General features: G+C 42.4%; 1 protein-coding gene across 6 annotated transcripts in view; it reads left to right on the top strand.

Moving 5' to 3' along the window:
- ARHGAP22 (Rho GTPase activating protein 22) overlaps positions 1–27,591 on the top strand; it is a 146,653-nt gene continuing 119,062 nt past the window's right edge. For 2 of the 6 annotated variants that reach the window (XR_005821442.1, XM_040563237.1), the window contains exons 1-2: positions 1–574; positions 16,839–17,038. Coding sequence is in view for 5 of the 6 variants with exons in the window: in XM_040563237.1 (XP_040419171.1) it covers positions 541–574; positions 16,839–17,038 (234 nt within the window). In the remaining variant the exon portion in view is untranslated. Of the gene's footprint in view, positions 575–5,910; positions 6,317–6,342; positions 6,479–7,208; positions 7,701–16,838; positions 17,039–27,591 lie in introns of those variants that run through there. The other 4 variants (XM_040563238.1, XM_040563240.1, XM_040563241.1 and 1 more) reach the window with 4 other exon arrangements.

Genomic DNA, 27,591 nt, shown 5'->3' with positions numbered 1-27,591 from the left:
TCCCCAGAAGGGCTGCAGCCCCTGGGTGCTCTCTACACGCCGCTGCCCTGTGGTCCAGCACACTTTGTGTTTCCTTCAGTGCACAACCTGAGCAGATGCACAAGCTCCTCGGCGTGTGCTTTGTGCCCCTTTTTTCCCCCAGCTCGAGCTGGGAGAGATTCAGCTCTCCGTCCTTGGCGAGTTGAAGCGTCTGTTGAGCACGACAGGAGGAAGATGTGGAGGGGGGATGCGGGATCCACGCTGCTCCCTGGAAGAGGCATATTAATAACACCGATGCACGGCCAATTAGCAGAAGGAGCCAGGTCCAGCCCTCGTGTCTGCGTGCTAGTGATTTATCGGCAGTAATTACCGAGGCACTCAGCGCTGAGTTTGGACGGGAATTAATTCGAGGCCGGATAAATAATGCATGACGGTTTATTCAGCCCCACGTGAAGCGTCGCCGCCGAGCCAGAGCTGGGAGCCGAGCGAGGTGGCGGAGGGCGGCGGCCGGGCCCGGGGCAGCCCGCTGAGGCGAGGCGAGGCTGCCGGCAGGGAGGGAGCATGCTGAGCCCCCGGATCCGGCAGGCCCGGCGAGGTGAGTCCTCGGGGGGCGCCGGGCCCCACCGGGAAACTTCCCCGGGAGGGCGAGGGGAGGGAGCGGCGGCGGCAGAGGCTCCGGGCAAGTGAGGGGTGGGAGGGAGGGGGCTGGCCCCGCCGTGGTCTGCGGTGCCGGGGGGAATTGAAGCGCTGGATTCCGTCCTGGGACTCGGAGGAGTCACTGCACCCCTGTGGGGGTTGCTAATGCTGCGCTTGTAATGCCGAAATTCCTGCTGGCGGCAGGTGTGGCAGGCTCACCTGCGGCACCTCGCAGCAGCAGGCTGCTGGAGCGCGCTGCCCCTCCGGGGCGGGATGCAGGCGCTGGGGAAAGTCACTTGGTGGGAGCTGCTGGCAAGGACAAAGGAAGGAAGGAAGGAAAACCTGCCCTGGGTTTGCAACAGCTGTTTAGAGCAGTCCTCCAGACGTGCTCGAAAAGCGATCGGCAAGGGCTGTGCACGGCTCGCCTGGAGGAGATACTGTGGCAGGGGCTGCGTTGGGTGATCTGCTGCTGCTCCAGCTCCTCGCTTGACATGGCATTTGTTGAGCATCATTGCCATTCACAGCCTAATGGCAGTCTCAGGAGGATATTTTCCCGCCCATCAGACACAGAAACAGATTAATGTCATTTAGGAGCAAAAGCAGACACAGAAGAGTATGTAAAGATTAGGTTTTTCCTCTGCCATGCCAGCGTTATAAAATAGGAAAGCGTCACTGGTTCTAACTGCTGTGATTCTGAGACAGACACTTCCAGCTAAATGTCACTTTGGTTCATACATATCTATGTAAAAGCAGTGTTTTGCTCTGAACAGTCCTTAAAATACCAACAGTCCATTAAATAGCAGTATCTTAGAAAAAAAAGAAGCTTTCTGCTATCTGGGCTGTACATGTACAATCTCATCCACAGTAATTCATAGGTACTTATATTTTACTTGCACAAGTTTGTAGAAGTTCAGCAAATCTTTTGTAGGTGCTGCCTCTTTGCCATTCCCTTTCTAAGAGGTGCCTGATCTTATTCCAGTATTTTAATACATTTATTATCCAGCATTCCTGTGGGTTGTTGTAGCTCTGATGAGACACAAGCTAATTGATGTGACTAAAGTGGTACAGGAAATCTGTAGCACAGCAAGGAAACAGGCTTTCACAACTATATGCTGTACTACCACTTTCTTCAGTTCATCTAGAAGAGAATATAAATATATATTGAAGTCTAGTTATGAGGCATATCCTAGATCCCTGTGGGTTACTGATGCTCAGAGGACAAACTGTAGTGTACTTCTGTGATTCAATTTATAGCAATATAGGTCATTCTCTCAGGGTTTGCTCTGAGTTTGGTTTATTAACTGTGCAGCGGTAGGTTTATTTCTGAGTGAATTTAGAGCTCATGGAAAGAGCTGTCTTGATGCCTTTTGAAACGTAAGGAATTTTCCTACTTTTTTAATGCCTTGGCAAAGTATTAGTTACCAGGCAGGGCCTAATCCTGCGAGGCTCTTCTATAGCTCTCATTCATAGGAGCTGCAAGCAGGCAGTGCTGAAGATGGCTGAATGCTTCTTTGAAGGTAAGCATCCCACCTTGCAAGACTGAAGTGAATATAAAATGGTTGTTCATGCTTCCTGACCTCTCTGCTGGGGTTGTTAATGAAGGTTCAGGTAGTAAAAGGTGAGCAAGCAAAGTATTGAGGAGGGCTGCGTGAATCCTTTGCCGATGGTGAACATCAACAAGGTCTGGAGAGCTACAAGCTGCTGCACGAGCTTTACTGACTTCAGGTTAGTGGCAGGCTGTTAGCTCTGCCAGTGAGGACTTAGCTATGTAAGGGGGGCAGCATGACTTCTCTGAACAGATGAGAAGGGATCAAAAAGAATGCTCTGGCTACAGTCTCTGGGTTCACAGGAGTGTGATGGGAGGCAGTAATAAAGTGGAACCCAGGGATGTTCTTGTATTTACTGTAGATTTATTGTGGCTGAATTACTCAAGCTACCTTGTCTATGTGCTGCTCTTTACTTCAGGCTCCCTGCATCTGTTCACATAGGTCCTGGGTTTAAAGACATTCAGGCTTTTCAGAGTGTTGAGTCTGACATCTGGGGTGTAGCTCTCAGTATCCGTGATAGGAACAAAGATAATTGGCCTTACTAGAGGTAACTGTCAGTGTAATGCAGTTCCTGCCATTTCATCAGCAAGCTGGCATCTGTAACCCAGACACATGCATTTAAGAGGTACATTGTTTTCATAAGGCCTGGTAAGGTGTAAAATCTCACAGCCTGGAAATCTTAATGTGTCTAAATGGGCCTTCTGGAAAATCATTCATCCTGGTTAGGCCTGAATGGATTTTACATTTTTTCATCTACAGTGTTTTATGTACAGCAGTTGGTGGAGTCCAGGATTCTGAAATAAGTGACTGCAATGGAAAACATCTCCTATTCTCACATTCTTTCCTGTCACTTACTGTGATGGGGCATAAAAATGCTGTCTTCCAAAGTGGAGGCAAGAGAACTTTAAGTATGGAGAGCAGGGAAAGCAGTTTTCAGACTCCATCCTTCAGTCTCAAGGAATGCATTTTTGTTTCATTGCTCTTAAGGTATGAAAAAATGAAGCAAAACATTTGCTGCTTTTCTCAAAAATTCTTAAACAGACTATATCTGACCAGTTGCATTTAAATGTGCTTGGCAATAGAAGCTGGATTGGCTACAAGTTTGCACATTTGTTTTTTAATAAGTGTTATGATGGTATTACTCTCTATAGCAAAAGAACTGCTGACATGATAGATTCTTTACCGTATTCCTGTCTTCAGCACAGTCTGTCTCAGTTACATAGGCACGAAGAATTAACCTTCTCTTCTTACTAGGACTTTGTACTAGTGGGTGTCTGACATTATGGAATTGTCTGCACTTCTCAGATCTATTATTTCTGTTTGGCTGCACATTCATGCATATGTTACAGTATGTTGAAAATGTTATTCACAGTCATAAGAATTACTTTTTTTTTTTTTTCCCCTGTTTAATTAAAAGTTAGAGACTGGAAAAGACGATGGGAAACATTTTAGCTAGCTAGCCTGCTGCAGGCAGGCTGTTTTTTCCTCAGGTATCCTTCAACATGGCTGTCGTAAAATTGCATTATTCCCCTCTTCCTTTTTTTTCTTTTCTGAAACTCATCATAATTCAATTTTAATGAAAAGTGGGCTTTAGCATACTTAAAACATTTCTAAGAATGATGTATAGTAATCTTGCCAGGAGGGACTTTAGAGGGTAAAGTACTATTATACCCCTCTGGGAGTGTGCACATGTACAATGTAAACTTCATGTGCTTGCAGTGAGGACAGCTATGTTTTAATATTCAGTGCTTTTGCAATGGTGTCTTTGTATTTTTAATGAAAGTGCTGTTTCTTTGATTACCGGAGCACAGATACCCTATACATAAACTGCTTTCTTATGGCACTAAGGATACATGATTGTTCAGTCTCCATCCTAGCAATTTGTGAGCTGGTTGGCTAAATCCAGACAGGCTTGAAAGGAGAAAAGACATGCCAAAATATAGTTGACTCCTATAAGCTCAAAGAAAATTGGAGGCAGGATAGAGGAAAGATAACCATATCTGTGTACCCAGGGAAAACTCTCATATAATACTCAACAGAAATATATGTTCTGAAAGAAAATGCCCAAATGACCATGCAAAAGACACATTGGCGATCTTGTAAATGCACACACATGTTCAAGTTAGCCAAAAAGTTAAGGGATGTAGGAATGTATTGTGTTGTTGGGGATGATCCTGTATAGGATCAAAATAGTACTGGTGCAAAACAGAGCCCCCTAAAATTCATATGTAGTAAGGATATTAGTTACATGCCATTAACTGTCTAACAAATCCACTCCTAAGGATCTGCACTATTTGCTAATGTAGACATCTCCAAAGTTGTCAGTCACAACACGCCTATTCGGAACTGATAGTTTTATTTCAATCCCTTACTTGTGGCTAACACTTCACTACCATGTCACAGAACTTCACAATTCATAATGGATTTACCTTTGCATATGCTACATTTCACAGTTAACATTTACATTCTGTGGATTAGGGAAAACTCCAAGGCAAAGCTAGGACTTGAAACAAGTTTGCTGAAGTTTAGTGTACTGTGAAAGAATACTGAATTATCCTTCCTTTTTATTCAGCAGCTATTAACTGGCCATTCTCTGTCATCAGAACACATCTGACTCTATAAGAACTCACCAGCTAAGGGCTTAGATATCTGAATGCAACCCTGCAACCTTAGTTCTTGAGCAGATGGAGGACATCAGGATAATAACATGAATGTACTGGTATGAAATTGTGGGGTTTGCCAGTAGCAACTTATTTCTGTACCAGAAATATGGAGTGATTGGGGTCATCCCTTTAAAGATTTCCTGTCTAAATGAAATTGTTATTAATCACTTCTTCAAGAAGCCTTAATGACAGCAGAAAGCTATCAACCAGTCATGGCTTTCAGAAGGTCTCATCTAGCCTGAGTTTGCCAGGCTTAGGAATGAACTTTGATGTGCAACGTCTCTGGAAAATGAATAGGGCATTTTTACACCAGTGAAGGTGACCTCTGACTCTGTCAGAAGATGCTGCTTATTCAGACTCATATTTGGCTAAGCTAATAATTCTAAGTTAATAATTCTTCAGTAGCACTGACACTGTTCGGGTCCCAGGGGTTGGGTCTCATCTAAGAATCAACCACATAGGCCCAGTAGCAGGTGCCGATAGCAAGACAGTCTGCAACAGGAAAAGCTGAGATGAGGCCTAACAAGGGAACAAAAAATAGTGATTAAATGAGATTTCAACACAAAGGAGGAGAAAAAGTGTGAAAATTAGTTTATAGGAAAAAAAAAAGGATATGGCAGAGAGAAGACATTAGGAACGGTGAAGTAAATAGAGTTCATAATGTCCCAGAGGCAGCCAAACAGTCTCAAATGCAATCTGGCTTCTCTGGTTACTGAGGGGTCAACCCTCTGGCTTTTTTCCGAGTCCTCTACAGAAGGCATTCCTGCTGCCCTGTGCAGAGCAGTTTGGTGTCACATTGCTATTTTCCTCAGGCATACAGGGCAAACTGGGGGCATCTTTGCCCTCAATTCCTGCCATATCAGCGACTTCTCTTAGCAGGGGCCAGCACCACACTGCTGGGGCAAGCCCTAGACCTCAAGGGCTGCCCAGTGCAGGCTCCTCAGGCTGTACCCCCTTCAAAATCATGCTGCGTGAAAAGCTTGTTTCTCTGGCTAGCGAGAGGCAGAAAAGGGGAACTCTCACAGACACCTGGTCCCCTTCACAAACCACAGCTTTGCACCTGCAGCCTCTTAGCTCCGCGGAGAGGAACTCAGAGGGCCTCTGCAGCCCTAATGCTGCAGCTCTGGTTTGAGGGGCTGACGTTGCACACAGCTATTCCGAAGCATATGGGTGGCCTGCACCTTGGTGCCTCCATCTTACCAGGCAAACAATAACACCCAGCTTTGTATTCCTGCAACCAAAGTCAATAGCCCTGGAGCTGTGAACTCCTACAGAAATTTCCTTGAGCCCCTGAGAGCCCACCAACACAGGTGGGAGCACACCAGCCCCCATGGCGTGGAGCAATCAGAGTCACTAGCTGCAGCTGGCATGGCAGGGCCAACGTTACACTGGGGGAGCCCAGCTGCAAGGAGGAGGCTTACTATATCCCTTCCTTGAAAGAGTGTTTCTTTGAGGTAGAAGAGGCAATTCCAGGAGCTGTGTTCTAGAAAGGTATGTGGGTAAAAGGCTAGAGTAAAATGCTGGCAAAACCAATTTGGTTTATGGCCTGTGGTTTGTGAACTTGTGTGAGAAGGAGCCTCTGAGGCACTGTGGGGCAAGCCCTGCTTGTGGTGTGGGTCTGAGCCTCATCTCCTTGCTTTGGAGAAATGTGAGGTAAAGCTGCTGAGTTGAGCTTAAAATCCTAAGAAAATGCTGTGGGCTGCTGAGGGAGGCATTGGGGCTGGAGCCTGGTATGCTGCTGGACTAGCTGTATGTAGGTGCCCTGAAGAACAGCCCCAAGCTGAAGGGGGAAGCTTGGGGTGGACAAATCAGGGTGTGGGTGTCCCTGCACGCTGTGTCTGGCCCTAGGGAGGTGAAGGAAGTAGGGGATTATCCCTGCCCTGTTGGTGGCGGTCAGTCTCCTAGCACTTTGCTATTTTGGTAAGGGGTGTGCAGCGCAGCGAGCTGCATTATCAGCTGCATGCTCTGTCTCTGTTGTCTGGTTCAGTGGCTGTGTGTGTGTACAGGAAGGTCTGAGAAACTGATAACTGGGGCATAACTCCAGAGAGAGAGGTTCAGCTTCCTGCTGTTACTCAGTGGTACGATCCATGAAAGAAGGACCTGGGCTGTTCAGAGGGGTGAGCCTCTCTATCCATGTGGAGATGCCTCTTTCTTTCCACATGGGCTTCATGGTGTGTGCTGAATTAGGTGAAGCTTTTGGCAATAGTGTTCTGTCCTGGCCTGAAGGCTCAGGCAGGAGATCACCTTCTGTAGGACAAGCCCTGAAACTTTGCAGGCAAGCAGCAGTTTACTGGGCACACGCCATTTGAATTTGAAATAACGAACTACAGCCTCACCTCCTGGGGAAGTGTTGAGGCCTTAAGAAGGAGCAATAACACTGCTTGAAGGGTGGCTGGACTGCCAGGGAGATAAACTGTGTGTGGGGGGAAATTAAATATTTAAAAATGAAAAAGCCATAGGCTTTCTAATTTAGCCGTAAAACACCTACTGAGTGAGTGCAGGCTGGCGAAGAGCACAGTGGTAGCACTACAAATGCTGGCACCTCGCTCCTGGGAGATAAGTCACCTGCTCCTTCTAGAGCCTGTATAAATGTATTCCTTTTCATTGCAAGGCTACTACCAGAAATACGTTATTTTTCCTTGCTGGCTTCCCTTTACATTGGTGGTAGTTAATAGGCAAGCACAGCAGTACAAACAGCTTGATTTGTTTTCTCCAGCTCCCTGCATAATAGGCAGAGGTAGTTTGAGGTAATGATGAAGGTCCTCCCACACCATGATGGCAGGGGGGAACCCCTTGATGAGGGTGCAGTATGAGCCATCTGGTGAGCTGGAAGAGGAAAGGAAAGGATCCGTGCCCAGGCCTGCATGTGTTTAAGGTATTTAAAACTAGAATGGGGGAGGGAGGCTGCTGCTGACAGTCCTTCTAATGTGTTTGCCTTCAACAGAGCTTCTGTGTGTGTGTCTCATGCCCAAAAGAGAGTAAATTTGTCTTTATGAATAGCTTAACAAAGGAGATACTAGGTGTTCTCTGGAGTTGAAAAAAGTTGCTTGGAGTATCTTTCCTCTTAATGCGTGTAATTAAAAGCAACTTATGCTTCAGTAGGATAGTTGTTTTGTGAACTCATTGAAGTTAAAGAAAAAAAAAACAAAAGCCAAAACTATGGTGTGTGGTGTTAAATGAGGAGGAAGCTGTATACACTTGTTCTAAGGTGAAGTGGTTACACTCCAGGGGAAAGGATTGGATCAACCATGATCTCTGGGAGAACTGTAGGCAGGGAGTTTCACAGTCTAATGCTTAACCTTGTACAGACCTCCAAGTTAGGAGGACCCCTCCCTATGGTGTTAACTAGTGACATCTTGTTACAAACAGCCAAATAATTTAAGCTGGGTACTTGTGTTCAGAGTATGAGACATGTAGGAGTAAGAATTCCTGGATTTCTTCTAGTTTTGTCCCCCAAATAAATAACCCTGTCACTAAGGCAAGTCACTGAGGGACCTGTTTTACAGAGAAAGGGACAGGTGCTGTTTGCACACTGAAAACAGACATAACAAATGTTGAAATGTACATTGAGCTGTTGGTGTAATGCCCTAAGAGTAGTGTAGGAATGAATACCTGTGTGATATTTGTATAAGAGAAATGAGAAATATGTTATTGCTGAATATGGGGAGGTTTTATTCCTGAAAGTGGCTGGGTGACGTTATCACTTCAGTGTTACTGACAAAAGGCCTTGACAAAGTTTTGTCTACTCCTAGTTACCATTTTCAGTTCAGAATAATTTGGGGAAGTGATATTCTATGGAGAGTGGCATACAAATGTGTCTGGTTAGTATCAGATATCAGTGATGCTGGCAGCCACTGCAGTATCTGAAGAATATGGACCATGGCATGTCATGGGTATTGACGCTTGTTACAAACACATGGGTGAATGCAGGGTATATGACTAACTAAGTTATTACGCTGCAGCAGACCTATGTGCTGTATCTGTAGAGCTGCAGCTTTGACCAGGATCCCACAGTGCTTGGTGCTATACACGTTTAGGTACAGTCCCTGCTCTAACATGAATGTGATTGTGGCCAGCATTTTTTGTTTGCCCCTCAGTCCACCATGGCTAGGAAAACTATTTAAAATGAAGTCTTAAATCCATACCCACTGGGAAGATTACAAGAGGTTTTCACTGATTGTGGAGGGGGCATAAGCTATTTATTCAGTCTTTCTGTGACCTGATTTGACTCACTAAAATAGCGGGGGGAAAAGGAATCTGAGATGACTTTCTGGCATTCCAGAGAGTAACTATTCTTATAAAAAGGTCTAAGCTTGTCAGTGAAGTGTGGGAACATAAGGCTGGGTGGATCAGAAGGAAAGAGTGGTGTGGGTGTAGGGAGAAGGGAGTAAGACTTCCCTCTTCTGGCAGCGGTGAGCTGTAGCTCAGCATGGTTGCCCAAGGAACTACAGAGCTTTGCCAGCAGCAGGGTGTGAGTTTAGCAGTGCTTGTCAGGTAGGCAGTTCTAACTAACCAGATGGAGATGATGGGCAGCTTTCAAGAGATGCTGCCAAGGTTCAGTGGGAGCGGAGAGCTGGTGCTTGGCTTTGCAACAGTTCTGTAGCCCATTGCGTGCACTTTGGTGGTAAGGGCATGCTTTAAACTGACTCAGCAAATGGATATGAACTAAGTGCTGCTTTGTCCTCTGAACAATCTGCTGCAGTGGTTCCAGTTGGGAACTGCCAGTGCATGGTGCAGACCTGAAAATGCAGACTTTTGCAGGGAACAGGTTTCTGTACTTGGGCTGCCCAATGGTACGGTCTGTAACTGAGATTTTAACAATAACAAAGGACATAACATGTTGAATTTGGGACTCTGACCTACTGGCATTTACTTATCTTTGCCTCTTCTTCTTGCTGATCATATCTTTTGTCTCCTTTCTATTCTTTTTTTTTTTTTTTTTCCTGAAAACAAACAAAAACAATTGTTGAATTTGTTGAATCTCTCTTGGTAATGAAACTAACCTGAACCTGCTGTCTACTGGGATAGAATAGCACGAAGTTATAATGGACTGGCTATCCAGCTTCTTTGTGTCCCTTTCAGTGCTTAACAAATAAATAAAGTGTATGAGTATTACTCAAGTGACTAGTGTTCAATTAACGGCAGGAGCTTGTAGCTCTCTAACCTTGCCTGAAGAGTAGAGTATTACCTAGCCTTCTCCAAGCCGAGGAACATACACACAAAAGGCAATGCTGAATGACTTGCTTAAAATATGATGTGCAGCATGCTATGCAAAACGACTTCATCCTATTTCTAATTGGGAAAGGAGGCCAGTGTTAGTGAAGAAAAGGTTGTAAGAGTGATGAAAGGCAAAATTGAATGGTTGGGCTGTGATATATTGTGCATTCTATTACAGAGAAGCTAATGCATGCTGCTGCTACATGATCAGTGGCAAACTGGCTGGTACTGAAAATATAACCATTACAGCCCCCACATTGTATCTTGTGTTGAGGGTTAAAAGGCCAGTAGTTATGGTGCTAAGTGAATGATGTTTTTATTCCTTGTCCTTTCACAGGCTTTTCTTTGCAAGGGCTTTGCTTACCTGTTTGATACATATTTTCATTTGCCTTGTACAGAGGGGGCTGTGCTGTTACTTCAGATACACTGGGAACAGGAGAACTAAGATGAGAATGGATGGGTGCAACAGCTAAGGCTTAGACTAAGTCTTCAATGAAGAGCCATTATATTAATAGTCTCTATTACTATAATGTCCAAAAGTTTCACAATTTACTGTCTGTTCTACTGCATGTGTCTCTGTCCTTAGTCTAAGCTACTGGGTCAGTGGGCAAATACTGTCTAGTGTCTTCATTTGGAGTAGTTAGGGATGTCTACGTAAATAACCATTTTGGTTTGTATTAATGGCATGCTTTTGAAGCAGATCTGATTGTTTCTCCCTAATGTAGAATCATAGAATCATTTTGGTTGGACTTAATGATCTTGAAGGCTTTTTCCAACATTAAACCAACCGTTGTGCTTTGGCTGGTGTTTTATCATAGTTCTGGATTGTTTCTGATGAATAAATGTGCTTCATGTACAGTATGCTTCCATGGTCATTCTGTGGGATGCAACTACTGAGACAAAAAGAAAATCTCTGAAATAAGTATTGTGTGGGTCATGGGGGACACCAGCTGCTCCACCATGCTTGTCTGCTCCCAGTGTGCTGTACTTTCTGCTTCAGATCTAGCCAAAATAACGTTAGCATATTTCATTGAAGCCACGACCCTTTGGGTCACTCTAAAAGATAGCAAAGATTCAAACTGATTGCTACCTTTGTTCAGCCTGATCGCCCCAATGCCTTTTTTAGGTGCACTAGTTGCCTACTTGTGGAAAGTAACTGATGAGTATAAGTGGTTCTCCTGGTCATATTGCACAGGTCACTGGCGTATAAAATAACTTTTCTGATTTAGAGCATGCTTTATACAGAGTTGACTATACCGTTTGTAAAGTGGTGAAAAGCCATGGCTGTTGTCTTGAACTACACAGAAGAACAAGATTAATTCCTTCATGCCACTCAGAAAGCAGCAGCCCTCAAACCAGTGTGTCTTGCCTTCTTGGTTTCTGATGGTGTTATGTAAATGCTGTAGCATAGGGAAAAGAGTTGTTCCACATGTCCTAAAAGGAAATGCTGCATGCTTATTGAAGATGGATGCAAATATCTGAGCCTGCTCTGACTCTAGGAAGGTTATAGGCAGCTTTGAGTGCTGCTTTGCCTGAGCTAATAAACCTTGGAAGAAGCCTGAGCTCAGGGCATGGCAGTGTTAAATAGTTTTCTGTACCTGCAGGAGTATGGGTAGAACAGCAGTGTTGTGTGGGTGTACTAACCTGCTAGCTAGCAGGAAATCTTGCCTCCTGTTTTGCCAGGTACTGTCAGCATGCTTACCCTTAAAACATGCTGGTATGTAGAATGTATGCAATCTAATGCTTCAGAGCTTCTTGGCATGTGCACATGCAGTTGCCTTCCCTTTCCCTGTTATCAGTGAAGGAGCTAGGCTGCTCAGCAGTGAGTTTCTTTATTGTATCTTTACAGCTGGCATGGCTTAAAAAACAAACTAAGTCTGGGCTGTGAAATATTCCACAGTACAGCTGTGAAAGCAGCATCTCCAGGCTTTTCTATTTTATCTGAGATTTTCAGTTGTAAAACCATGCACCAGTCCTGCCCGGGCATGTTTGGAGAGATGATGCAGTCCCAAGTAGTTGTAATACAGTTCTAAATCCTCCAGCTCAAGGGTGCTGGCTTATATGCAGTCATCCTTTGGGCTGCCTCTTGTTCTGGTTGATCTCTGAGCCCTTGTGGCCAGCCTGGTCTGCTCGCCAGGCCCCTGTCAGACTCTGTCTGCAGCCTTTCTGTTCTGCAGCTGGCACCCTTGGGCAGGACTTGCTTTGTTCAGGAACCTGCTGGTTTGCCAGGCACCCTGGTACAGCTTTAGTGCATCTTTCCTGGAGTCTTACTTTGATGGCATGAGCTTGCATTAGTGCTTCACAAGGAACCAAGGAAAGGTGGTAGAATGCAGCACATTGTCTTGGTCTGTATAATCCTGGAATATTCTATATAATGTTCTGAACAGAGAGGTGTAACTTCATTGACTACAACTAATGGAGCACAACCTGCTGCTATGGCAGTACTCCTAAATGTAGTATGTGTCTTCCAGGTCACAAAATGTGAGCAAGCACATGGCTGTGTAGCAGCATCTTGATTCAGTGCAGGCTGCTACTCTATTTGGCTTCAGAGAACAAAAAGCCATTGCCAGTTTCTTTAAACTGATATCCTTCTAGTTGTCTAAATACATTATATCACTGATCATTTCAAACATTGTTCCCTTAATGTCTTTACTGTGTTTCAAGATGATAAATTCTCAGGTTGTTGAGGAAGTGTCTTGGTTTCATTTGTGCTCGCTGGCTGTGGTATCTCAGCAATCAAATGCAAACACAAATACAGATGTGTACTAGAGACAACACAAATCTGAAGCAAATATTTTTTCCTACAACTTGGTGAAAGGAAATGCAGTATCTCTTGTGTTGTTGGAGCTTTTTTTGACACTGTTTGAATTAAGTAAAAACTGAGAATATTGTTTATAGTGTGTAAGATCTCTTCCTTTTGTGGCTGGTGTTTTAAATAAAGGCTATCAGAAATAATAGCTGGTGTCACTATGTCATTAGTTGAAGGAACATTAGAACAAAGTGTCTTCACTGAAGGACAGTTTGTCAGCCAGAGTCTGTTTAATGACTGTATTGATTTAGTCTTATTGCCTATGAAATTTCAAAAGACCGCAACTTCAATTGATATTGAAATCAATCAAGTCAATGCAATTCAATGTCCCATTTAGTTAGGTTCTCAATGACTGTTCAAATCCGTAGTGGTCTGAGAAGGGGAAGGAAAGAAGAAATTGTCAAGTGTTTTCAGTCAGGACTGTGCTCAGAAAAGGGGAATGGTGTGGATAGAGAAGGGAAGAAGCGTAGCAGAGGAACTTATGTGTTGATGTGCATGCTTAAGGTAGACAATCAAGGTGATGAGAAAGTGGTGATGTGTATTGCTCAGGGGCAGGTCTGAGTGGCAGAGGACTCTTGTAGATGTCTGATGTTCTGGTAATGGGGCGAAGAGGAGAACTGAAGAGTGACTTTAGACAAGCTGGGATGTAGATAGGGATTCCTGTCTCTGTAAGGAATGGCAGCATGGCTCCATCTGAGTTGGTCTGTCCACTCCTTGGGATAATCTTTGAGTTTACTATTAGAGGCATGGCAATTAAGTGTGGGGCTTTTGAAGAGCTTACTTGGTGTATCCCAGGTGTTAGTACAGCAGTCATTGTTGGTCACCTCACTGTCTTTGCTCACAGTGCCTACTCCCACCTTCATCTAGCCATGAGAACATCCATATGGAGCATCACTTCCAGCTGCAGGAGTATTTTCAACGTCTGCAATTCTGGTTCTTGCCATTTAATGATTCCTGCTCTCTAATGGTTCCTAAAAGAGGCTTGGCTCACTGTTGTTGGCAGCAAGGATGTGGGTCTATATGGTCTGTAAAAAAACTTGCTGGGTTGTAATTGTCATTTTTCCTGCTTCTGAGTGGGTATGTCCTGTAGCTGGCATTTCAGTACTGTTGCTCCGTGCAAGTGAATCCTAAACCTTTTTTCCAGGGGGAGGTTGAATCCTTTCTACATTGATTTCTGTTTAATGCTTTTCTGTGTGGCTGAGTCAATAATCAATTCATGAAAATGTGGAGAGCAAAACCAAACTGTTTGGAGTTATTGAAAAGGCATTACTGGGTTAGAACTCTAGAGTGTGTAAAGTATTTGCTGAGTTGTTGTATGCCTGATTTATTGATTTGTTTTCTTCCTTATGCTTTGCTGATTCCATAATTCTGTTATATATTCTTAGTGCTCATCTATTTATATATCTACCATTAAGAACAAGGGGCTTGATGTACTGGATTGGATTATCAAAGTAGGTATTTTGATCCAAGTACTATGAGATACCAGCTCCTTTAAAGGCAGGCCGTACTCATCTGAAAACTTTCTTCTGACCTCTCTATGCAATTATTGTATTCCATGAAGCATGCAATGTAAACGTCAATGCCGTTAATAGCCATAAATAATTCCTCCTTCTAAAAATTTCTGTCTGGTCCATGTTGTTGACTTACAGATGAGGTTGCTAAGTATCTCCATAATGAAATTAACTATTACAGTCACGACTAGAAGCTCTAAGGAAATGGAAAGCTAAGACAGCATGAAGAATTAACAGCCATAGCAATTGACTAACGTGTGGTGCTGCTTAAAATAAAAGTATGAGGATATACGTCCTCTAGTGTCTGACTGCAAAAGCCTCAACTCTTTGCTATAATAAATTGTTACTAGGCAGGGCTGTGCAAGTAACCCCAAAGGGTGTGTGAAGGAAGGCTTACTGTGGGTTATGCCAAAGCTAGGTGATGTCTTTTGTGAGGTTTTTGTCAATGTAGATGATATAATAAAGGTAGTTTGTTTCCAGTTAAATCTAATAAATCTGATTCTTGTTGGGTAGGAGTTGGGGAGTAGGAGAGGGTTTATATAACTGTGTGCAGACAGGGAATTTGGAAACTACTGGGAATCACGCTCGGTCTAGAAGGTGCTGAGGTGCTTTAGTGTGGAGGTGACCGAGGTGCTTCCTGAAGTATAGATTTTGGTGGTATTAGACTAATTAGGTTAATAGCCAAGAGACTGTCCAAGAAACATAGTTCCATTTGGAAGAGCAAATTCTTGGGATATTTGTAAAAAGGTGTGTTGTAACATGAATGTGAAAAGGAACCTGGGACTGTCACAGATAACAGCTTGCTCCTTGCTATAAAACATGTCCTGGGATGAGGAAAAGGCTGTTCCTTCAACTAAGTCCTTATGCACCTCTGTGGTAGAGATTTAAATGTGAAGTCTGCTTTCTTACTGCATACACACGAAATGGGATCCTCTTTTTCTTGAGAGTGATGGGGGGAGCAGGCAAAGTTGTATGTGGTACTTTTGCAATCATCTGCTAGAGGGCACTGTGTTGCCAGAAAGGGATGTATGAAGGCATGAAGACTTCAGTTAGCTTCGTGGAAGGCAAGCGATTCTTTACATACTTTGCTAGAATGAAAAGTCTTATCAGAGCTCAGACTATAGTGAGTAAACTTAAAGAATAAGCCCAGATACGTCAGAGCCTGATTTTAAGTGAATTCTGTGTTAAGCTTTTTATATATATATATATATATATATATATGTAAAAATAAGTGTTTGAGGAGTACTGGGTGACTTGAGCAAATACAAAGTTTGCTGGTAGATCTCACTAATGTGGAACTAATGCTTTATGTGAGTTCAGCTTAAATTCAGCAAATTATTTTAGCCAAAAATAAGGGAAAGATAACTCTGAAAAAGCTGTAACTATCAGCATGTCTGACGTCATTTCAACATTTTAATTAAATTTTAGAGTACAACTGAAAACAAACTTCTTACAGTAGGAAATAGTTATAGGCTGAACCCTACTTTTTCTTGATTGAGGCATGAGACAAACTTTATTGTAGTGGAACTCACCCTAGGAACTTAGAGAAATGGAAAAAATTTGCATGTCAGACAAGGTTTCCCACTGAGTTTTACACTTAAAAAAAAAAAAAAAAAACTAATAAAGTGATGCCCTCTTCCTATAAAACTGGAAAACTGTCAGAGGACAGGCTGACTTTCTGTGGGGTGGTTGCAGGAGAGGTGAGCAGATTTGCTCTAGTGAAGGAAAATGACCTCAGATAGTAAATAACTTTTTTTATAAGATACTTCATAAATTCAAAGGAAGTAGAAATGGAAAAGACCTATGAGATCATGTAACCTCTATATTCTAGAGGGCTCACTTTTTACTTGCAATATATGATTATCTGCTACTCCAGACTAGTACATTTGTCCTTTTTAAAATTTTCCATTGTGTTTTTTCTGCTTCAAAGTTGGAAAGCTCAAAGGGCTCAGGTGACTTGAATCATACTGTATAGTTATGTTATCTCTACGTGCCTATTCCCTTTTTGAGTCTTTCTCAGTTCTGACTCTATTGGTGTGTGTTTGTTTCCTCCTGTGGCAGCTGGTGTCACTGACCAACCAGCTCAGTGGCGGTGGGGGTAAGAATATTTCATTTTAGTATCTCCTGTTCTCTTTTCTGTACCCCCTTCACAACACCTGTACATCCTCATTAGGCACATCCTCTTCTTTTGGATAGAGTAATATTGTTGTTCCCATGTACAGCTGGAGGCAAGTAATGACTTGCCATGAAGGAAGAGGGAGTAGGAACAGTGGAGGTACTGTGCTGCCTAGAAGATTGTTGCAGTGAGCAGTACCAAAAGGTTGATGTTTGTCTTGTTTTGCTGTCATTAACTTGAATGTACACCCTGAAAAGCAAATTCCTACTGAAAGAAGGAGAGTGCAAGTAGTGGTCTGTTCTCTTTGTTCGTTCTCATCCTTATTTCATTATTTTACTTTCTCTGTAATTGCTTTTTCAGCCCGATCAAAGAGTTTGGTGATGGGTGAACAGATTGGGCCTCCCTCCAGACCTTCCTCTCCTAACCCTCAAGAACGTGTGCTGAAGTGTGGCTGGCTGAAGAAACAGAGGAGCATTATGAAGAACTGGCAGCAGCGGTGGTTTGTGCTGCGTGGGGACCAGCTCTTTTATTATAAGGATGAGGAAGAAACTAAACCTCAGGTAAGACTATTTTTAGAATTGTACAGTGTATTGGCTGTGACTTTATGTGGGTCACAGTCGGTACTTTTGTTTGAGACCTCAGTTCAGTTGCTCTTAGCACTGAGAATGCTTGAAGCAAGAGATGTTGCAAGGAGACTTAGTTACCACATGGATAAGTTGCAGAGTTTGGGAGAACATCAGAAGTTATTTATTTACCTACTGTGGCATGCTGAGAAATTCTAAAACAAAACAAATTACCTCTGCCTGTTGTTGACTATTTGCCATGTAACTAGTCAAAACTTTCATTACTATATACATCTCACCAGATGCAAGGCAAGGTGTTAAGTATAAGGCATCATTTACACAGTACACTGTTAGCGTTTCAGGGAGGCTAGTTTAGTAAGAGCATAGTTATGTGAGAGAGAGGTAGGAATTGTAAGCTGTAAATATGAAAAAGAAACTGCTGTCACTGTCAGGTGTAATTGGAAAGGTGTAAAGTGGATGGAGCCCAGAAGTGAAGGAAGAACCTTTTTCTAGGTTGTGGTATTGAGAAGAGGGTTGAAGACAAGAGTGGGGTGTGTAGGATGTAGTAGGAAGTAGGATGAAAGACAGGATTACCATAACCCTGCTTTATTTAGTGGAATAATGCTGTAAATGGCTTGAAGTAGCCAAGTTTGGGAACTGGTAACCCTTTCCTTTGACCATGAGCAATTGCTGGAAGCTGCTACCATCTTGTCTTGCTGAAGTTTTTTCTAGCTCCATGAGATTTTTTTCCTGATCCATTGCAATCCTGCAGTTCTTGTCTGCTACTGGAGAAAGCTCAGTACTGAGCTTTGTTCAGACCTAAATATTATTTTATCATATGTAATGGTTATTTTTGCAACATGAGGTCTATCTAAGCTTATATGTTCCATGCAACTGAGGACAGCATCTAGCAGTTACAAGTTGTGGCAGCTTTGCAGTAGCACGTAGGGAATGGTTTGTCATATTAACTCTTGTTATCTGCTGGACAGCATTGAGCCCACTAACACTGTTTTCTTAAGGCTGTATCCAGTACTTCATCTGTAATTATTCAAGAAATTTGTTATCTGTGTGTATAGTGCCTCTCCAAATCTTTGGTTTTAGACTCAGCCGCTTTCTGCAGCGATATATTCCACTGGTGTCTGTCCAACATTGGTTAAGAGTTTCCCTTTCTCTTTCTCCACTCCCACTGTGCACGATGCTCCCCCCAAAACTGGTCAAAATATGATCTATAAGCCAATACCACTTTGGTTCAGCTGTCACCAGACTTACAACTTTTGAAGCACAGCATGAACTCCTGACCAGTAGCAAGAGCAGAAGGGTGGAGTGAGGCAGTCCAGACAATTTTTCTCTAGGTAGCCGGACTGTATTTCTCTATTTCATAAGGCAGTAGCATTCTTGGTTTTGCATATGATGTTATTGACCTGCTAATTTTCTCTTGACAGAGCAGCAATGTTTCCTACTAAATCCCTAAGTGCTATCAAGTTTGATGTTCCCTGAATTAGTTACATTTCCTGTCAGTTCTGTAGCTTTCCTCATGAAGAAATCTAGTTACAGAAAACTCATTGCTTAGAATCACAGTAATGTCAGTACCATTTATGTACCATTTCTACTGCAGTTAACAACTCAAAATACCCCATAATAAATAGTAATGCAATTTACTTCAAGTAAGGACTTCTAGTAAAAGCTATGATTGTCAGGAGGCTCTGTTAAGCGTCTGGAAGTAAAGTCTTTTAAGCAGATGCTGATTGTTCATGAAAAGCAAAAGTTAAGTATTTTTCACCAACTGAAAGTTGTTTGCTTTTCATGTTATTTTGTTTTGTTTTTGTCTCTTTCTGCTAATGCAACTTGTCTTCATAGTATTTGAGTACATTTCACAGCTAAACAGAATATTGGTGAATATTCTTTCTATCTGTAATTCTAGGCTGTCAGCTGCTGTTTTCAGAAGCTGCAAGCCAGAAACGAGGCTTGTATTTCTCTAGAAAGTGGCTGACATGGATGCAAATGGATGACACTAAAAAAACAATACACATCATAGCAGCATTAATGTTTTATCCTCACAGCAAGCCTTATCTTGAGCTAAGGTGAAGTTGTTAGTCTGAATTTGCTCATGGAAAACTGTGATGCAGAGACTAAGTGACTTGGCCATGTACTCTTGAGAAATCCTGAGTAGGAAAATGAATCTGCATCTCCCAAATTTAGCACTTCAACAACTTTAGTCTTACTTGGTCTGGACTGTGCTTTCCTTCTATGCTCAGTTAAGGTTAGATTTGGGAGCTGAAAGGTGCACTATGAAGACCATTCAAAACAGTTTTTGCACTTGTCTGTGCTAATGGTCCAAACACAGGTCTCAGTGAAAGCAATTTTATGATTGACCATTCTCTTTTCAGGCAAAATGCACTAGCCCAAGAAGAAGGCTTTTGGAGGATAGGCTTTTACCAAGACCTGACTATTATTTTGTCTGATAATGCTTTGGGAGTCTTTGTAAACTTTGAAAATCTATAGGAACTGTAAATGTGAAGGAAATGTTGGGTACAACGAGAGATTGTATTGAAGGGGGGGAATGTTCCTTTCCAGGAGGCTTTGCACAGTCTTCTGAGTTGGAACGTACAGTCTGCTTTCCTAAAGGTGCTGCCTTGCCTCTCAGGTTGCTGTAGACCTGCAGGGGAAAGATGAGCTAGAATCAGCTGCTTTGCAACCTTACTCAGAAAATTGCAAAGTATGCCAGTTTAATGGCACAATGTTCACTAATCTACACTATTTGCATTGTCACAGTCCTCTCAACACGAGAAATGTTTCAAATTCCGCTTTTTAGGGTTGTATCTTCTGGCAAGCCCATGAATGCAAATGCTGCACCACAACAATCTGTGAGGGGAAAAAAGCGTACTTTGTGAGCAGACATTTAACCTGTTCAGTCTTTTCTGCTTTCAATTCACCTAAACCAGTTCTCTGTTGAAAAAGCACTGACGTGAAAACAGTGTTTCATTGTCCTAGACTGACCTCCAAATCTTCGTATGGTCATCTGTGAGGCTGGAGTTTGACATCAAGAGCTATGGTGTTCCAGGTTGCTGAGGCAAGAGTGAAGAGCCTTGCTTAGTCAGCTGGGCCTCATTATCTCCCAAGTAATCCATTGTTAAGCAGAGAGAGGTGAGCCAGCTGCTTAGGGCTAGCCTGTGTGGGTAGAGTATATGGGTTTTGTACGCCAGCATGCAGGACTTGGGAGTGGGCTGTAATGTGTTTTAGCATGTTTTATATACACCTGGGAGTTATTGCTGTTCTATGCAAATTTTGAGGGGAAGAAATTTAGGCAAGGATTTGTGCTGTGTCTGGAAGGAGTGAGTATCTGTCAGCAAAAATTAATTTAGCAAGCTGGGGAACAATTTGACCTCCTCCTAGGGGGAGGAGGCCATGGGAGGCAGGCTTCTGTTTCTCCAATTTTGCTGGCTCAGAAGTACCACAATCCAGTGACCTTGTGGCATACTGTCTGCAGAACTCAAGGACTGAAGATATGTAGAGGCTCATGTTGGTCCTCTCCCTTTTGGGTTCCTCCACTGGATCATGACACAGCTTGTACTGTTCCTGTTGTGGGCCAATTGGATATCTCAGTGGTATGTCTGGCAGCCACGTGCTTTTCATGTTCTTCCTTCTCTCTCCCATCATGATCTCCTGGTTTTGCTCACTCCTGCACCATTTTCCTTTTTGTCTGCATAGCTTTGTGAGCTGTTTCTGGATTTTTAGCCTTGTTGGCTAATGACTTGACAGGCAAGGGTATGCAAGCATAAGATAACTCTTGCAGAATAGGACCTGTATCTCCTTAGATATTTGAGTATGGTTCAGAGCTCCTAAGCCCAGCCTCCCCAGCTTGCTAAAACTCTTCATTAGTGCTGTATGGTTTTTGTACTTCACTTCTAGAAATGGTGGATGTCTTGCATAGTTTCTTATATGTCCTGCTGATTGGGAGACTTCTGCAAGGATCCTTATCTTCCTACAGATGTCAGACAGTCTGGCTTATCTCTGAACTCCCATGAAGCTCTTGACAGCAGTCTCTAGTCTTCTTTCACAGTTCTGTGTATGTGAAAGCCTTAGTCTGGACAGATGACTATTATACCCTAAAATGACTTAAAATCTCTATCCTTATGTTGTACAAGCAGCTGCTAACAAATCACTCATGTTAAAAGCTTTTCTACATGATGCTGTTTCTACTAAAACACAGGACTGATTTTCTGCAGCACAGGAGTGTGGGTGTGTTTGTATGTACATGTGTGTTTACATAAGTCTCTGATATTTCTGAAGGCCCCTCCCAGGTTAAGATCACAGCTGCATGTAAAGTGGTTTGGGCTCTCCCTGGTTCAGTTCACAGCAGTTTAAAACAGAGTATTTCTCTCTTACAAATCTCTGCAGCTCTTGGACTAATGCAGGAGAAGGTTAACTGTCACCTGCAAGGCAGAGTAAACCGTGCGTGGCAGTGTGACAATGATTGATCCTTGCTTGACTCCTCTTGTATCAAATAAACATCCTGAAAATACCTTAAGAGGAATAGGTTTGTTGATCACTAGTCAAATGTCCTAGAAATTATTCTGTGCTCCTTTGGAAGATAGCACACAGGGAGTTGATGGGGAAACTTTACTTGAAGGAGTCTTCCTCTGCAAAACAACTGATTTTTAAAGAATGGCTCTTATTTATAGTTATGGTTATTGGTTCTGTATCTAGGTCTACCCAAGTGTCAGAGTTTGAGACCAGATGTACTGGATTAACTTCTCCGTTAGACACAAAGGGAAAACGAGTAATTTCTGAGAAGGACCTAAGAAGGCCTGTCATTTTGTTTTTGCACCACGGTAGAATGCAGAAAGCAATGAATTCTGTGCTACTGGGTACTCTGCAGACATAAGAAATGACAGCTGTTTTTCCTAAATGATGTTGCAGCATGTTGCTATTGCTGTTCTGATATACTAGTAGCGCAACAAGAAAGCGGAATACATGTTTTAGAGGTGGGTTGCATTTACTTTTCTCTGAAGCTCAGAGAATCAGAAGAAACTGACAAACTTCATGTAGAACAGAAGTGTTGCCCCTGTGAAGAATTTTGTTGGGTAAAGATGCCCAGGATATAGCAGCAGAGGTAGTGTATTGTTTTTATTGATCTACAGTAAGATTTGTATAGACTTCAGTGAATGTTGTTGAAGATTGCTAAACAATTTAACACTTGAAGCTGCTATAAAGATCTCTAAGAAATATTTGTGCTCAGTACTCACTTTGATTAAGTGCAGGGGAAAGGACTTCACTAACATGTTAAGATATTATTTGCTGAAATCACTGTTTTTTTTTCTTCTTATCAAGCAGATGTTAGAGTGGCTGCATGCTTAAATTTCTCTTTTGTGAGCTGATAGGAAGGAGAGGGTATGGTTTCTTTGCTGGTCTTGGTCTAAATCCTTCTTTGTTTTTTGGTTGCTTGTGCAGTATGTATTACAAAGGAACTATAGCTGAGGCTTTCATCTGCTGCACCAATGTAAAAGCCTTGCTGGGTCTCTGCTCAGGGTGCCTTGATTTGAAGTATTGGCTGGTGCAATCAGTTTCATTTTCCTGAATGAATATTGTGCTTTTCAGAAAGATTTTTGAGTTGTCCCAGGGATTTCCTGTCTCTGGCTGAGTTACTGTCTCAGAGCTCAAAGAAAGAAATGATCTCAGGCAAGAAAGAAAGCCTCCTTTGACCATGGAATAGGAAAAGCTTTCAGGACCTCACTGTATCATTACTGGAGACTAAACTTCTTGGTGGTATGTGGTGTAAGATGGTATATAGTGGGTATAAGACTAATAAATATCAGTATAAGAGTATAAAAGAAGTTCTTAAAAATAAATCATTTAAAACAGTTGCTTTTACAGTATTAAGTTGGATGGTACAAGTAGAGACGTGCTACAAATGAGTGTCCTAATGACATGACCTACAGAGACTGGATGTGTCTGAACTGGCCTGCATGATCTAGAATAAGGAGGTATACAATCCGATGCTTCAGGAGTGTGGAGGGAGAACTGTGGCGTTCTTTTCCTGCTGCTCTTCTGTGATGTGTTCAACAACCATAAGATGATAATATTGGGATTTAATCTTCTATAAAATTTACAGTATATCTGGAAGTTGCAAGAATTTTCGAATTCTCTGATAGTACTTGACAAATTTATTATTTGTTACACATAAGTGGAACACATAACCCATAGGTGAGGGTGGTGGTGGGGGAATGTCCTTGTGGACATTTAAGTTCTACAGTACAATACGTATTGGACAGTGTGGTAGAGATGTCCCAAAGTAGACTTTAGAAAGAAAAAAGAAAGCAGTAGGGTAGCTAGAGAAAGGGAGTATGATGTTTAAGAGCTTGCAAAGAGAAGAGATCACCTAGCTGTTAGGAGAATTAATAACCACTACTAAATGATAATTGAATAAGTCAAACCAGAGCAGGGCTACTTAAAATGTTTAGGTCAGCTGTATCATAGGACAGCAGATATGTGCAAAAAAATGTTTATTCTTGCAAAAGAAGACTTAAATTCTAATTAACTCTGTGGTGAGTAGCAGTAGGGTACCTCGATGATACAGCGTAATAGTCACTATGCAATATTTGCATGTGTACACAGCATGTTTAGCTTGCAACTTATTGATTGGGAATACTCTTATCATTGTTTAATGCACTGAGCATTGCCTGAGTGTGTCTATCTTCAAGAATTCCATTAGTTAGTACTTCACTAACTTCTTGCTGCTTCACATGCTTTTTTGTGTGTTGCTAGTCTAACATCCATTTCTTTTCTGTTTTAGAGAACCACATTTAATTGTAATAGTGAGGGAATGCACTCCTACGTTAAACGCAGTGCTGAAGATGCTTAATTGTCAATCTGGAAACACTACTAAACTCAGGATGATTTTCAGCTTCTTACCCATCTATATTTACAGAGCTAGTGGGTACATGCTTTGCACTACAGGCAGGGATAAAGCTTCCAGCTGAGATGAATTTCTTATTCAAGTTCTTCAGTATGTATGTAAAAGATCCTTGCAGCATTTGAGCTAAGTGCTTTCCTAGTTGAAGTAGCATATTAGGCAGCATATTTCATGTAGTCATTGTTTTGACTGCCAGGCCTCTAACCAGAGTCATTGAACAGAGGGAATGTAACCGAATAAGCCAGACAATGTCCCTGTACTGCTGCCTCCTGATAAGTCAGTACAGGCATTATAGAGTGACAGACAGCCTGTGTAGTACCATTGCCATCCACACACACATTATAGCCTATTATTAAACCGCTTGCTACAGCTGCATGCTAAACTGTTACACATAAATTTCATTGTATACTGAGCACTGAAATGTTTTTTCCCCTGTGAGCCTGAAACGTCCATGGCAGATGGATGAGGATGTTGGCAGCATCTTGCATTTTTGCATCTACCTGCTCAGTAATTTGATCCATCATTATGGAAAGACTGCTTTGTAAAGGCTGGAGAGACTTGAACTTAATATAATCTGTTGTTGCTCAGGACCCTGTAAATACTGGCAATCTTTGTAGACTTCAAGTCGGGTACTTAGCTGCAATGGAGGTTTCTGCATTCCTCACTTCTTGCCTTCAAGATAATTTGATTTTAATGACGAAAATTTAACACCCCTGGTAAAACTGTGACCCTTAGTCTGCTTATCAGTTGCCCCCTGCACATGCCTTCTGGCCTCCTCTTCACACTGTCCCTCACTTGCTTAGATGTGGAAATTATCTGCAGCTCTTCATGGGGCTATTGTAGTGGGCCAGTTTCTGCTTTGTTCTACTGTTCAAGACTGTAAACTTCAGGATTTTACAGGCAGCCAATGCCCTCATAATTGAATCTGGCATCTGCCACTTGTCTCTGTGGTCCTTGGGGTTTGTATGCATAACAGATGGGATTTGGGAACCGGAGCCAGGTATGTTGTAGACAGAAAAAGACAGCACTGCCCTGACTTGTCCGAGTAGGTTTTGCAGTGCCGGTACTTAGAAGAAGCAAGTGCCTGATTCTCCTGCTGAAGTAGATCCTGCCTGGATGGCAGAACTAGAATTTCTTGAGGGGACAAAGCTGAAGAACCTGTGACTCATTGAAACCTTAATTTGTTACTGTCATTGTCCCAGGAGTGGAAATTGTGTCAAGATTATGATGCTTTAGGAGGAGGGAAAAGAGCCAGCTGCACTCAACAAGGGTGCTAAAAAGCCATTAACCCTGGGTGACAGGAACTTCTGTAAGGCTCCCCTGAGGAGTAACCCTTTGAAAGGAGAAGCTTGGGGCAATGTAAAGCTGAATTCCCACCTGTTATTTTTAAGGATGTGATGCTAACCTCTTTGCTGAAGCCCAAGAACTTAATGCTTCTGTGGTGAAATATCCTGTAGAAGCCTTAAGTTCCCTGGTCCAGGCTTTTACTTGTTGCTGAGTGGCAGACCACCTTCTCAGTTTCCTTTTTAATAGGCTGCTAGCAGAATGTGATATTGCTGTGCTGCTACTTGTAATAGTTTACTTTGCTAGTTAAGCTCTGTCCTGGAGAATCTGTTCTGCTTCTATGTAACATTGAGCAAGTTGTGGCTACTAAAACACATTATTTAATAGATATGGTATCATTAGTTTTTTTTTTTTTTTTAAGTCTTCTGAAAGTTCTGCAGAAACAGTGCTTTGGTTATCCGTCACTTATAGTGCACCAAGCTGTTCATATCAGTCGTTGCACGGATGTGAACTCCATCTGTCTGGGAGAAAACTACTGGGGATAAGAACTTTTTTCTTCATCCAGCGTAAATGTTACCATACATTTATTATTGGGGAATGCAATTTTGAATAGCATGTTGCAGGACCATGTCCTTACAACTCTTGTAACAGTTGTAAAATTAGGATTTGCATCTGACCTGCTTCTGGGGAATGAAAGGACAATGATGCAGGCATGCCCACATGACTTAGGAAGACATTGTGTCCCTGAGAAAACTTCGTTACAGACCATGTGGAGGTTTTAATTGATTAATATTAATCAGGCCTGTGAGCTTGTGCAAAAGCTAAAACTATCTTAACTGAAATTCCCATTGATCTTCTGCCTGCTTGATTATTTATATGTGATCTGGAAGAGGGTCACATTCTTATTGCTTATCTGACAAGGTGAAATGAGATTTATGCTATAACACTTCAAGATAGAAACCTTAAACAACGTCATCTTGTTTATGGATGTAGTATTGCCTATTTTTATGAAAACATGTGCCTACAGGTCCTTAGGGGGACTTATAGACACTCTTCTCTTGAAAACAATGCTAAAAAGATGGAGCTGTGATTTGATGTCAGGAGAATGCCATGGACTCCCTGAAGTGAAGAGGAATTACTTAGCAATTTTGGTGCATCACGTACTGTTGAAAGTGTGTGCACTTTTGTGCTGTAAAACATAGTTGCAGCTGCACAATCCACTCCATCAGACTGACTTCTGTGCTGAAAGCTAGTGTGAACTTGCAGCTATTGCTACTATAAAATATTTTCTTAGGTGCTCTCATGAGTAAAGGGGGAAGGAAGGAAGGACTGACCTGCAAAGAGCTTTTGATGTTCCTGATAACTCTGCTAATATGTGTGGTCTGTAAAATAGCCTTAGGTTTGCTTCTACTCGCAGGGCAGGAGGTGGCATGTGCCCACCCCCAGTTTGCGGGGGGGGAAGCTACTCTGCATCTAATTCAGTGATCTTTTTCCAGTACTGATTTGGTATGATAAAAAGCTTTTGTGCATATGCAGTGGGACTGAACTGTGCATGCCAGAAAGCAGCAGAATTTTCTACAGCATGTTCTGGCTGCTGGGCTCCAAAGCTGAAGATCATTTCCTGCCCCAATTTGGAATAATTTGTGATGCACCAGCATTCTACTCATGTTGCCTTTTCAGTGTTTTCATGTTCTTTTTGGAGTGTCTTCATCGTATCTTCTAATTTAAGTGAACCTCAAAATAAAAATGTAGGACAACAGGATTGGGCAGGAAGTTGCTGAAAGATTCTGTTCTGTTGACTTGTTGCTTTCTCTTCATTTTATCTCACAGCTATTCTAGATAAACTACTCAGTATGAACTTGGGCACCTTCCAACACTGTGCCCTTCTACAGTCTAACCTTTACGCTATGTAGGGGACAGGAACTGAGCCCTGACACTCCATTCTGCAGCAGTATCTGCAGGCCCTGCTAGAACATTAGAGCCTCACATCGTCACTGAATAGAAATTACAACCATGTGATCTGCCTGTAAAAGATTTGATAGTGGCACACCCGAAAGGGGATGTGAGGAGGGCAGCTGCATGTTTAATACATAGGGGGTTTATCACAAAAACTTGGTGAATATTTTTATTAATTTCGCTGGATAAATGGAGAATGCCACTGACTTTGGTAACAGGAATTAACTAGCTGTTAGGTAACACGAACACCTCCTGGTAGCTGGGCATTTTGATGCTTCCTCATCTCTAAGGTGTCTGCATGTTCCTGTACATCTGTCCTCTCAGATTATCCACAAGTCTTCTGAGCACTTCTTGTCAATAAAAGCCACCTAGTTGCTGCCTGTTTTCTCTTTCCAAT

This window comes from Cygnus olor, chromosome 7 (genome assembly GCF_009769625.2).
Source record: "Cygnus olor isolate bCygOlo1 chromosome 7, bCygOlo1.pri.v2, whole genome shotgun sequence".
NCBI lineage: Eukaryota > Metazoa > Chordata > Aves > Anseriformes > Anatidae > Cygnus > Cygnus olor.
This window is presented reverse-complemented; position numbering and strand designations above follow the sequence as displayed.